This window comes from Spea bombifrons, chromosome 8, assembly GCF_027358695.1.
Source record: "Spea bombifrons isolate aSpeBom1 chromosome 8, aSpeBom1.2.pri, whole genome shotgun sequence".
In the NCBI taxonomy this organism is placed as follows: domain Eukaryota; kingdom Metazoa; phylum Chordata; class Amphibia; order Anura; family Pelobatidae; genus Spea; species Spea bombifrons.
Window position 1 is genome coordinate 10,581,015 of NC_071094.1, and position 13,575 is coordinate 10,594,589.

The 13,575-nt window shown below is 40.1% G+C and overlaps 1 protein-coding gene across 1 annotated transcript; it reads left to right on the forward strand.

Moving 5' to 3' along the window:
- The first annotated feature begins 35 nt into the window (after positions 1-35).
- On the forward strand, positions 36-10,305 carry LOC128503453 (G-protein coupled receptor 143-like). The gene is made up of 9 exons (XM_053473546.1): positions 36-261; positions 3,049-3,143; positions 3,318-3,412; positions 3,882-3,980; positions 7,680-7,789; positions 8,649-8,757; positions 9,110-9,221; positions 9,789-10,023; positions 10,140-10,305. The coding sequence occupies exons 1-9, from the start codon at positions 36-38 to the stop codon at positions 10,247-10,249; spliced, it is 1,191 nt and encodes a 396-aa protein (XP_053329521.1). The 3' UTR covers positions 10,250-10,305.
- The last annotated feature ends 3,270 nt before the right edge of the window (positions 10,306-13,575 follow it).

Below are 13,575 nucleotides of genomic sequence, written 5' to 3' on the forward strand. Positions count from 1 at the left end.
GTGTCCGGGGGGGACTGACGTGTTTTGCCTGGTACATGGCGTCGGTGCGCCTGCCGCGGATGTGCTGCCCTGTCAGGGATGTTGGCACAGACCTGGTGTTCGGGTTTAGCCCCGGTGTTTACCATGCAGTGTGCGCCTGCAGTGCTGTTCTGGGCTTGTGGGGCACGGGGCTCTGCTATTACCACAGCTACAGCAGGAAGAAGAGACAGGCTGTGAGGATGGGGGGAAATGTCAGTCTGTCCAGCTTCCTGGTGACTGCAGGTGTGAAGGGGAGACTTATGGCTGCAGCTACTTTCTCTTTAGTAGGATGGTTTGATCCAGATGGTCTTCATGCTCCATGATTTGCTGTAAAATAGTCCCTCCACAGGAGGGTGACTAGCTGGGAAACAAATGCCCCAGTGAGCCTGGTTTACAAGGGAATACTTCCTCCCCACCACACAGAACCATTGTTGGCAGGATGGCTGATGTATCTTAGCTTTCAGGATTTTCTAATGTTATCTATCTATTTAAGCGTGGGCAGCTTCTCATTATAAAAATGTCCACAGGCTTAGAGAAAATGAAGGTGCTTTATAACCTTCCGGTGTATTCTGTACGATTTACCCCCAACGGAGCAAAAGGCTAAAGAGGGTCTGCTTTGCCAGGCATGTGAGGCAGTCAGTCCTGTGAGACTTTTATGTCTCCTGTTGGTAGCCAATTGGGAACGGACGGACGGGGGGTTGTGTTTTTGTAACACAGAATACTTTATATATATATATATATATATATATCTCACACACAGTAGTGTGGACATTATGACCTGTGTAACACTGTGGTACTCTCAAGTTAAACAATCATTGTAAGTTACTAAGAAAGATGGACTCTCGGGAGGTATAAAGACTTTAAAGCGCTTCATTTAGCAAGTCAGCCACGTGAAGATCAGAGAACACATATACATTTATAACATCAACCTCGAGTGTTTGGTGTGATCATCCTATATTAATAAATAGCATCTGCTCTGCCTACATTAGGTATTCGAGGTATAGACCCCATTGGACCAAATGTTATAATAACTAGTATTTATAGAGCGCCTTTTCTCCCAGCAGGACTCGGTGTGTTTAGCGCACACTCCTGGATTAAGCCGAAGTCTTACGGCCTTTGCCCAGTAAGACTTTGTCTCCTGTTCTTGGTTGTTTGAATAGGAATGAGATGTTGGCTCTATCAGCGTAACGTGAAAGATCCACTATGTAATTCTTATACATTTTTTCTATAGGTTGTATAGAGACTTGGTGCCAAATTGGAAGGCATTTTGTATGGACTCCAGTGCAATGTATTGCATGCGAATGGGTGCAAGCATTCTTCTGGTATTGGAGTTCTTCAGTCTCGTTTTAACTCCTCCCCAGCTACCTGTACTGAAAGCAGATTGTGTACAGCGGTATGCTTCTTGCACATGCTCAGTAGAACTCCCATTCTAGTCAATGGGAATGCTGTCAGGCATGTACAAGATGTTTAAGCCCCAATGTTTACTTGTTTAAGTAGATGAAGCCATGGGAAAACTTAAATGAAGAATAGAAATCTCATTTTGTAATGCATAATTCATAATGTATGCTCTGATTTATTTTATATGCTCTGAAAGAAGACATCTGAAAGCCCCCAAAAAGCAAAGGCTGTCCACACTCCAATAATTAGGAAACAAAACGCCATAACCTGAATGCAATGTTGTTCTCCGGCATTCGTTGGGTCTTCTTGATGCTGCATATTAGGTTTTTAATACATCTTGTTCACAATGGGGTTCTTCTAGGAGTCCCTAATGTAGTTTTATATTGATATGTTTAGAAAACAGAGGGGCTCCAGGTCATAAGTAACATAATGCACAACCAGTAATAGAGATTTGTCATACACTGGCATTACATGTGAAACGCATGATGCAGTTGTGATGTCATGCGTGGTCCTTTTGGACCCATGTAAAATGCACATGGATCGTAAGGTTGATGGTGCTAATTCATATTGACTCTTTTAGGATAATCCCATCTTGGTGAAGAGATCAGAGCAGTAGAGGGTCATAGTTTTAAATAAAAGAAGTCTAGAAAGACAATCCATGAAAGAAGATACACGCTATGGGAAGCAGGAGCTGCTCTTGGTCAAGTTGCAGGCACTGAAAGAGCTGGGCATGCAGACTCAGAAATCTGTCCCAATTATGAGATATGCTATTAACACATCCTCGTCAAATTTTTCTGTGTCGTATAATTGAGCTCATTGATATGGGTTCCATGATGACTAGAAGCTCTCTGATGTAGTTATGTTACAAAACCATAAGACTGTCTCCATGGGTACATCTACTACACCAGCAGTGTTGGCATCAGTGGAGTGTTTCCTGCAAACTGACACTGCCTATAACTGTATGACACAGCAGATACAACCATGCCAAAATGACAGGTCGATGACCAATATTGATTTATGTATGATGCTGGCAACATTTCTCATTAGCATATCCAAGTCAGAACTTCATGGATGGACAAATATTGTTTCATTCAGCTTTCAAGTCTCTTAATGTATTGATTTTACTTTCGGGGGGGGGGGGTTGAATTACTGTCCTTTCTGTGATGTACTGATTAAATGAACTACAATCCTGCTTTTTCTTGTCCAATGAGCAATGTGTATGTGTGATAAAACCAAATGTACTGTAGAGGAGATCATCATATAGCCTGTGACTCTGGATCCTTGAGGTGAAATATTCATGTCTGCCACTAGATGGCGATGAAGGCAGCAGTAGGGATGAGTACTGCATTTGTCTTCTTGAGATGTAGAGGGCAATGCCTAAGTACCTGTGTTGGTCAAATATATATATATAATATAGTTTTTAGGCTCCAGGTAGGAATGCAGCTACAGAAATTAATATAAAATGGGAAAAAGTGTACATAAGCAGTAAAATGTAAGACAGTATGGCTTCAATTATTCCTGGATTTTGTTCAGGCCAGTGGTGCTACAAAAACTAACAAGTTATTATTAACAGTACAATTTGAGATGACTTATAGCTGTTTTTGTATTAAACATTTAAAAATCCCCTTTTAGGTATTCTCTTAAACTCTGTGCTGTGGCTGTCCATACCAGATTTCTTGTCTGACCAGACAGCCTTAGGAGCTCACATTCTATGCGTTGGAATTGCAGTGAGTTATCATCTTATATACGCATCTCCTACAACTTTATATGGTCCTCTTTTTCTGTTCCATTTTTTTCTCTTTCTGTCCACTATGCTATATTTCCAAATGTTCCTTTTCTTCTTGTGGCATCATTTAATTTTTTTATATTATAAAATATTCCTCTTTGTCTTGTGAATCTAGACCTGGATTCATTACTTCTGTTCTGCGCTGTTTTGGGCATTCTTCTGTTTTTCCCTGGAGGTAGTTCAGCTGCTCACTCCAACCCCTTCTAAAAGGTAATACTAGGGAACGTTTCAAAATGACGTACCTGATAGTCCCGGTGTGACCCAGTGATGGACATCTCGCAACACAATAGCGGTTCAATTCCACTAGTTTGAAGAACCCTATTATAAGCGTGACTGGGATCAAGAAGGATTGATCTTGCGATTACATAACATTTCTGCTTGTGATAATATCTCAAGTGCTAGAAATATTACAGTAGACTGTGAAAGCTGGTATATACTGTCAAGAAAATGCTTATTTGGGATGATCTTTACTGATAAAGAAATACTTTCAGCAAAGGCAAATGTGATGTTTAGAACCGGAAAACATAAATCTGAACACTCAGTAAAAATAACACAAATATATTCTACCGCTGTATTAAATGATGATTTTTTGCAGTCCTTGTTTTACATGCTAGGGGATGTAGTTATTTAATAGACAAAAATGTTTGTATATATTATGTATTATCCCTTGGATCCTCAGGCTATCTGGACTGTATACATCCTTGTGCTGGGGGGTCTCCAGCCTTGTAGGCCTCCATGGATTGCTCATGCTTGTGATTCCTAGCACGCCTGATGACAGGTAAGTTATATGTTGCGTGAAGCACATACCTGTCTTCTCCTTCACAGCAGGCTGTCGGTGGATGTAGATCAGTGGTTCTCAACCTTCCTAATGCCGCGACCCTTTAATACAGTTCCTCATGTTGTGGTGACCCCAACCATAAAATTATGTAATTATATATTGTGAAATATGTGTTTTTGATGGTCTTAGGCGACCCCTGTGACCCACAGGTTGAGAACCGCTGATGTAGATAGATATGAGTCCGTAGGGCTCAAACCAGAGGTGAAAGTCAGAAGACCTTGTAATACAAAAAATATTCAAATATAATAAAAGCCCTTTATTCCCTGTTTCTGACGTTCTACCTCTCGTGACCTTAACCCTTCTGCGATCAAGGGTTGATGTCTTCGCTGAAACAGTGTTTCATCTTGCCTTCATCAAGCCATTTTTGCTTTTATGTTTCATGTTTAGTGCTCCACAATGGCCGCAAATACAATACTTGAATGAGAACTATATGTAAACATATTTCAAAAGACCCCCTTTTTCTCATAGAACTCGCAAGCTAGGAATGTAAATAATCTGCTTTTTGGGGGTAGCTGGTTATGTTCTCATGTGTTCTAAAACTGCCAGGATGCGTTTAAACTTTTCTTAATTTATTCATTTATACATTGTCTTTAAAGTGAGTTGAAATCTATTGGAGTGTTTGTTTACACTTACCTTCTTTTTGTTGATGTATCTTTTTTGTGTGTGTTTCTTCACATGTTTTATGGAGTGGAATTAAATCATTGATGTTTACTGTGGACTAGCCAAAGTACGCAAAATCTGATGAGATAAATCTAATCTCATGGCCTTTGGGTAAATGTCCAAAGTCTATGCCTGCGGACTTTCTGTCTGCAGCACGTACACGGTGTCCCTTTTAATAAAAAAAAAAATAAAAAAAAAAGTTCTTGGGGTTTTCGTACCATGTGTACCCTTCAGTGTTTTAGTAAATTACCTAAAGTATTACTCTACTCATTTTAATTTGTAACGTACCTTTTGAGATGCGGGGGATTGTGGGAGTTGTAGTTCAAAACGGGGGCAAACATGAGGAATTTGGTATAAAGTGTTCTATGTAATATTTGCTATCTGGTGTTTATATGACAGATAAACAGATTATTTTATGAGGACAACCTCACACTTTTGGAAAACTCATCCTAAATGCTGTACAGATAAGGATTGTGGATGCAGACTCTTAAAGGATGCCACTAAAAGACACTTTAAACCAGTCTTGTCCATGGTGGTCGTTTTTATTATTGGCATTGACACTGCTTTACTTTTATAGCAGTATATACAATAAAAATCTGTTCATCAACTTAACAAAATGTATTTAGTTATTTAGAAAATGTTACCAGAAATGATTTAATGAGCTTTCTCTTATTTCAGACGTGTATTAGAGCATTTACAATTACAGTAATGCACTTAATATGTTACATATGTAAACCATTTAAATACCAAAGAATGACGTACAATTGAACATTAAAAACTATTACTATTACATCTCGAGCCTAAATACAAGGAAGCAGGCGTTTTCAGGGACCTTTACCCCTTGGCACGATTATGATGCACTAAAATACGTGTAGCCCAAATGACTACTAGGACATAATAATAATAATAATACACCCTAGATGGGACATTGTCTCACTAGTGCGTAAGAGATCATTTCAAAATCCCGACTCTTCCTTTCAAAGCCCTTCATAGCGGTTCCTCTGCTTACACCTCATTGCTCATCTTTAAATACACTCCTAACCGGTGTCTCGGCTCATTCGATGATCTCCGTCTGTCCTCTTCTCTGATTTGTAGCTCTCGTGCATGCTTGCATGATTTCTCAAGGGCTGCTCTTATTCTCTGGATTGACTTCCCCAGCCTATTCGTCTTTCCTCCTGCCTTTGATCCTTCAAATAAATCCCTCAAGACCCACATCTTTAGGGACCCCTAACAACTTGCGTGTTGGCACCCCTCGTCCCATCTTCATTAGCCCGCTTTTCCTAGTATGTCTCCTGCAATACTTATATTGGTGTGACTGGTCTATCCTTAACAGGGGTACTTTTACCTCTTGTGTAATACACTCTAAGATTGTAAACTCATTTGAACACGGTCCTTCTCAACTGTTTCTGTCAAATTGTTATTTACTACCCATTGTGCAGCACTACGGAATATGATGGCGCTATATAAAACAATAAACAATAATAATCAAGCCAACGACAGCATCACTGGCTCTGTGCTGCATGGTCAAGTACAATAGCGCTTGTTGCAAACACTGGTTACACTTAAAAGCAGAATGAAACCAGAACTCTCATTTGGGGATTCTCTTCTAGCTCTGTCAATGCTGACGTTGCTAGAAGCACCAAACCTCCCGAGTCTCTAGACTCTGCCAATGATGACTGGCAGGGGATGGCTGGTGTGCTGCCCTAGGTCGGTTAAGATGGTTTAAATACATCTGCATAGTGCATCACCATGGTCAATGAATTTGACTTAATTATGCAAGACTTTCTGTACAATGCTGCTTCCTTACATTACGTCCAAACCTCTGATCCTCTAGATTATGGCCTCTTTCATCTCCTTTGAAATAGACTTCCTGTAATTTGTTAAATCCCTTTAACTATTTAGACATTTTTATGACCTCTCTCTCTTCTCCCCTCTCCCTTTAGTCTTTCCTGATAACTTCTGTCTTGCGAACCATTCACCATTTTAGCAGCCCACCTCTGGACTCTCTCTAATCTGTCGATATCCTTCTGGAGATGGAATCTCCAAACCGGACACCATGCTTTACAGATCTCTGGTCAGATATCGCCTAAGGTGACAGAACCACCTCGCGCTTCTAATGCCTCTCGCTAGACAACCCACAGCCCTGCTTGCTTTATTGCATTGTCTGCTTAAACATATGTGCAGTGTATATGTATATATGTATGTGTTTTCAATGAAAGCCATACTTGGGGAGTCATATTCTGCTTGACATGTTCTGTGCATCTTCATCACATGGTAATTTCATTGTATGCAATTTTTTCCAGTGTCATAGTGAATCACCGGAGAGCGTGTGATCTATTAACATACAGGGAAAAAAACAAGAATATCTGTGTATTAGAAACCCCCTTTATTTGTGTACCAGTGAGAGCACTGCCTTGAATGTTAGAATTTTCATGGTTATTCGTAGTGTTGGAGGCTATTTTTGCTGCATCCATGGTACATTTTTGGAGAGGGAAGTGGGTCGGCAAAAACAGCCCACCAAACCCATGCTAGTCGGTATGTTGCTTTCGCTGTGACATAACGGGTAGCCGGGGAAACCGGGGTTTTTTTTTTTTTTGCCTTCTTTTGGATCAACAGCAACAAATTAACAGATATAGGAAAGGCTGAACTTGATGGACGCATTTTTTTCCAGCCTATGTAACTATGTACTATGTAACTATGTAGCCATGTTATGTCATAAGATACATAGCTATCAAGAGCACAGAATAACCAATTAACCCATTACCCTTTTTTAAATCAATTCTTTGATTGCTTGATAGACATTCCATATAACATAGGATTGCTCAGAAGTATAACTTAAGCTGGAACAATACATTTATGTTCTGTTTTTTTCCATGAAACCATAGTGAAATACATTACAAGTACCTGAGATGTAGAGTAACAGTCACGCAGTAGAAAATATCACTGTCCTCGTTCAAAATCATGCTTTGCTTCTCCTAGGTGTGAAACTTCCGAAGGCCTGGTGCTGTTCCATGATGCTCTGGTGTATATCCCTCTCATTCTTGCCCTGTTTGGAAGTCCGGTGCTACTAAGAAAAGCCATGTCTACAGGTCTGTATATGGATATGATTGTATGTTGAGCAAGTGTGTCTGCATGTTGCATCATAAAGTGAAAATATGCAGGGAAATGCATCTGTGCTTAGCATATGGATATAAATATGGATATTAATACTGTACATGTGTTTGGTAGGTATACCCTGTAGCCGAGGGCCATAAATGTAATTCCCAGTTATCATAAGCATGGTCTTCTCGGGCAATAAGACACAGACACAGAAACAATGCATTTCCAACAAACTTTTTGTTTTGTTTTGTTTTTTTTTGTTTACCCATGCACAAAGCATACATCCCGAAAACAAAATCCTAAAATAATAAAATGAAAGTCTAGCTCTCAATCGGAGCGCTCACTGGCTTATACTTTCCAGACCCATACTGCCCAGTCCAAACACTCTGTAACTTATTCTTCCCTGTCAGACCATGGAAGACCACCCCTAAGACATCACACTGGCACGTAGTGTCGCTTTTGGCTCAGGGGGTCTTTCTTCAAAGTCTCCCCTTGCCCTGGGAGCACAAGAAAACGCCCTGCCCCCTCAACAGTCTCTCTGATTTTGAGGCTGGGAATTGAAATGTCCGTGGCCTTAACCTGTTGCGGGCTTCATGAAGGTCCCGGGCTAGTTCATGCAATGGTGGAGGTCCAGTCTGTTTAAGTACTGGAGTTGGAGACCCACCGTGCCTTTCAGATGCTCCAACCCACGGACCCCTACACAAGATTTGCACTTTGTAAATGCACAAAATGCAACAAAACATCCCCTGGGGCTGTACAGAGCAACAAGTGTATATACTCTGATGTATTTACAGTCAAACATACCTGTCCAAATGCTTATGTTGTGTATACTCTGTATGTGTTCGCCAGTGCCAATGGTTCTCCGGATGCAGTGTGGGGTTTATACATCTACTGAGAGGTTCAGAAAACATAGTTTGCGTAAAAGGCTCCTACAGATCAATGGAGCCTTTATAGCCTGGTAAGAACTTGGACCAATCTGGCACAACGTAAAGGCTGCAATCCAGCCACGGGATGCATGGCACAAAGGGAAAATGTTTCCTTAGTATGTTCTATGTCGTTTTATGTGTTGCACAAGTGATGATCAACTATCACAATTCGGAATAGTTTTGTATGTACTCTTTCCTGAAGACCGGTGAGTAAGCGGATCATAATCTGATTCTCTTCCGTTTGAGTTACTAGATCTATATCACCTGGTCTGTCTGAGACACTCCTTGAATTAGAATGCACAGTCACTACTTTATGTTTTTTTTAATCATATATGGTATTGTTTTTGATGTTTGAAGGCGTTATAAACCTCTGTCTCCCCGCAGCTGGCTCGTGAATGTTTTGTGCGACTTTCTGTTGTTTCTTTTGGAGGTGTTGGGAGGCTCGGAACCTCCTCGGAAGTTACAGGTGGCAGCGCAGACTGCCTGGTTCATTACGGTAAGAAAACATATGACTCGATCAAGTAGTAACAACAAATCCTGCTTCTCAGGAAAGGCAATAGTGACCGCAACCTTTCTGGCACCAAATATGCAGAATACGTGGAAGTCTATAAAACAAATTGAGGAGCTGCTTACTGGGGCTACATTTTGTATAGAATTTCACACTGCAGCATTTTGTAGCAATTGTAACATTTGTTGCATAAAAAGTTAAAAAGTCATGCTGATTGTTTCATTAAGCTACAAAGCTTATATAGATAAACTTAATAAATGCGTATTAGACACTCTAAACCCACAACTATATATTTTATTTTCAGGACAGGTTTTCTAAACAATGCTTAACTTTTTGGATGCAGCATGGGCATCCAAGACTGTGTATAGTTGCCGTTCTTTCTTTTGTTTATATATGTATTTGTATATGTGTGTGTGTATATATATATATATATATGTATGTATGTGTGTATATATATATATATATATATATATATATATATATATATATGTATTTTATTATAAATTATTTGCTATTAAAGAAAACAAATGAACAAGCACATGGTATGTATTTCAGGGGATTTTGAACCCCATGTTTTGTGCCCTGCATTCCCTTGCATACTTTGGTTGGAGGTGCAACCGTGGTGTCTGCCAGAGCAGTCTGTTAACAGAAAGCCATCCTGGTGTAGAAGGGGAGAGTAATAGTGCGCTGGAGGAGGAACATCAGCTGCTGGGGATGAAGCCTCCACAGATCACAGGAAAGCTGTCTTTTCCGAACATCCTTCAATTTATGGACTCTTGGTCCTCTGTGGGTAAGCAGTGAAGTGGAACACGGGTGTTCATAGATCAGTTTGCAGAGTGGGATAGAATGTGGGTGATTCTTTCGACCAGGGAATGGCCTAATATGAACTTTTTCATATTCTTTCAGAATTCAGCTGTTCTGCCCTGGAAATAAATGCAGTCCGACTCCTGGGGGCACGTGACTCGGGTTCTTCCACATACGTAGGTTCCTCGCTTCAACCACAGCACTCTGTATAAACAAAACAATAAAAAAAGAAATGGTTTAAAATCCCATTAAAATTGCAGTAAGATCATTTTGACTCTGTAATTGGGATCAGCCACACACAGTTTTAGACCAGTTGGTAATAATGTACACATATCACAATCACATACACATTAAAAGGACAGCTGACCTGTAATAGAAACTAGAATAGCGTGAACAGATTTATTAACCGATTACTCAGCAATTCATGTCCAACTACTGCTAAAACTGTAAATATTAATGTCAGTGTTTATGCCAACTATTTTTCTACTTACTATGGCAAAACAAAGCTTAAAACTACATCCCACCTGGTACAATGTAGGCCTCTGTTTTCAAATCATCAGCTTCCCTGGTGCACGCTTATTGTAGCCCATTGCGAAGTAGACTGTGCCCAGAAACGTTAATATGTATCATGACATTAAATTGGGTAGACTTAGCTCTGTGTCTACCTTTCTATTCATCTTTCAAAACCCTTATGTGCTAAACTTAGTGGTGAGCCAGCTGGGCATTTCTATATTATATGAGAGATTCAGTGGAACCTGGAATTGGACCACGTGCTTTTTGTATTCGTTAAGGTTAAACCATGATGTGCCTGGCTTTGGAAGAGCTGCACTTAGCTTAGCTGGCCCCAGAAGAAGAGTACCGGAGTTCGGCCATATTTTGTCTCTCTAGGGGCCAGGCCTGTTATCTGACGTTTGGTGACATTATGAAAAGCTTATCTAGGGTGACTACAGGACAAGTCAAGCTATTTACAGAATCCTAGTTCAAAGCATGCATTGCATGACATAATGGTGAAAATGCAAAAAAAAGTGTTCCTCGTTGGTTTCCTGCATATGCCAAACCAAATACAAGCAGCAAGCTAGATATTTTTTTTAAGCATCAAACCCTTCCTTCATAAATGTATCTGATATGAATGGTTTTACATAGGGATGTAAGTCACAAGGGTCGAGAAGGGCAGCTTCCCTAGGCACTGCAAGGTGAGGGGCACACAAGAGCCAGAGTCCTGCACCAAGAGCCCCAGCTGCGGCTCTGGTTATTATTTATTTACAGAGCATCATCGTATTCCTCAGCTGGTTGCAAAGCGTGCATATATAGGTATATATGTAGACTGAACACAAACCTATGTCAGTACATGTTAGGCACGCATAATATGGGGTTCCGTTATACTGAATGTTTCCGTTTCTACCCACTGACTGCATTATGAAGGACTGATCCTAGAAAGTTTATCATTCAAGAATGGCTGAACTGCCCTGGATAATGCATACTTCAATCCATGATGTGACCCTCAAGAACCCACGCTGAGTTAACTATGAATTATACAGGGCCAACCAAGCTTTTTTTTTTTTTTTCTCTCTCCCCGTAGGAAAAGTCATACCTCGTAAGTGTCCATCTTTAGAAGAGACAGTGCCTTTCCCTACCCCATTGTCCCTTTATTTGGCACTCGGAGTGTTTGTTGGGTATGATTGTATCACAGTCTCCATTGCCCTAAAGCTCATAGTAATATGTATGTAAACAGCATAGATGTGTTTAATATATTACATTGCGGAAGTAAATTAAATATTGCAACGACGTGTAAAACGGTCTTGAAAAAGTCATGTCTCCTAACCAAACCCCTAAAACAAAAGTGTCCCTCCTCGGCAACTTGAAATGTTGGAAGTATAAGAAGGTGGTCGGATATGTGGTCGTTTAATAGATTATCTTTTGTACACATACACTGACCCTCAAGGTTCCCTGTGAGTGAGCTTTTTAAACGTAGCGTTATTACTGTGCAAACAACCCCTCCCTAAATAATCCGCTATTATGGTTTTCTGAGTAATTCTTTTCTCGCTGATTTTAATCTATTCCAACGTAAGATAAATCTACTTTGATGAGAACACTATGTGCTTGCTTTAGTAAGTGCGTTTGTTATTGTTTCACATAATAAAGTATTATATTGTATGTTATTTATTTATTCAGATTACTCCCCGGTAGATAAGTACCAATATATTAAATAAGCAAATTATAAGGAAAACATAAACATTTGTGAGTACACGAACACTGTATTTACGTTGCTAAACGCCCTTTGATCGTGTTTGTATACTGAAAGGTATTCGTGCAAAACCCCCATTCTATTGAGTTCAAGGTAGCAGCTGCTCCTTGAGCACAAGGTTTTGTATTCAAAGTGATAAGAAAATGTCCTTAATTCTTTGGAAGGATTGCTTGTTTTTTAAGAAGTCTTGACGCACTCGTAATATTGCCAAGCAGACAATAAAGCTCTGATTACAGAACTGATTAATTTGTTCCTAAATGACATGCAAATCATTCACCTTTTGTTACGTCGCTTTTGTTATTAGTTAAGATTAAGAATACGTGTTCACGTGGCTGAATCATTTGGTGTAGAGTACGTTATTGATTTATATATTTCCAACACTGGCATAATGTAATAGTTAATAACACAGAAAAAGTTAGTTCTGAATAACCTACTAATAATTCTGAAAAGAATACATCTCCTCTTTACATCAATGTATTTGGGAAAAGCATTTTAGGGTCCTTAGAGAAACCCCCCCCCCCGGACAGAACGCCAAACTAGGCTATTAAAGGGGTACTGTCGCCATGACATAATACAAATATCTATACCTTAATGCCTTATTGTTTTGCAGTCAGTGTAATTGTCCTGGAGGTATTTGGTAAGGGACCAATTGTGTAAGCCAGACCTGAAAATTAATTGTCCCCTCGATGATGGCAAGCTGTCCAGACTCCTAGGCAACAAAGCATCCCCATCTCATGTTGGTACGCGGTGCCCTTTTTACCCCATGCCTTCATCTCCCATTCTCGGTTAATACCAAAGGGGGCTTTAGTACCAATTTAAAAAAAATTCCTCCCTTTCGTTAAGAAGGGCATCAATGTTACCACCTCAGATTCCTTATTTGAATTTCTCTTTGCCTAAAAATGAGAAGTATTCTCCATGTCTCCGCAATTACGTTTATGGAAATGTTTATGAACTGGGGAGCTAGAATCAATACATCTGATTGCAGAGATGTGTTCTCTAATATGACATTTCAGAAGACGAACGTTTGTAGTATTACAATTAATAAAACCTTTTAAAGTAAACTTCTGTTTTTCACATGATGAGTAAAAAACCTTTGTTTTAAATACATATCTGCAGCAAATTCTCCTGCTGGATCCACATGGGAACATGCCAACCAACAATAATTAGTTATAACCAGTAGCGTACCAACAGGAGGAGGAGGAGGAGGAGGAGGAGGAGTCCGCCCCGGGTACCACTCATCAGGGGGTTGCCGCAATGGTGCCTAACGCTGGCCTGCAGCTGACTGCTGTGGCG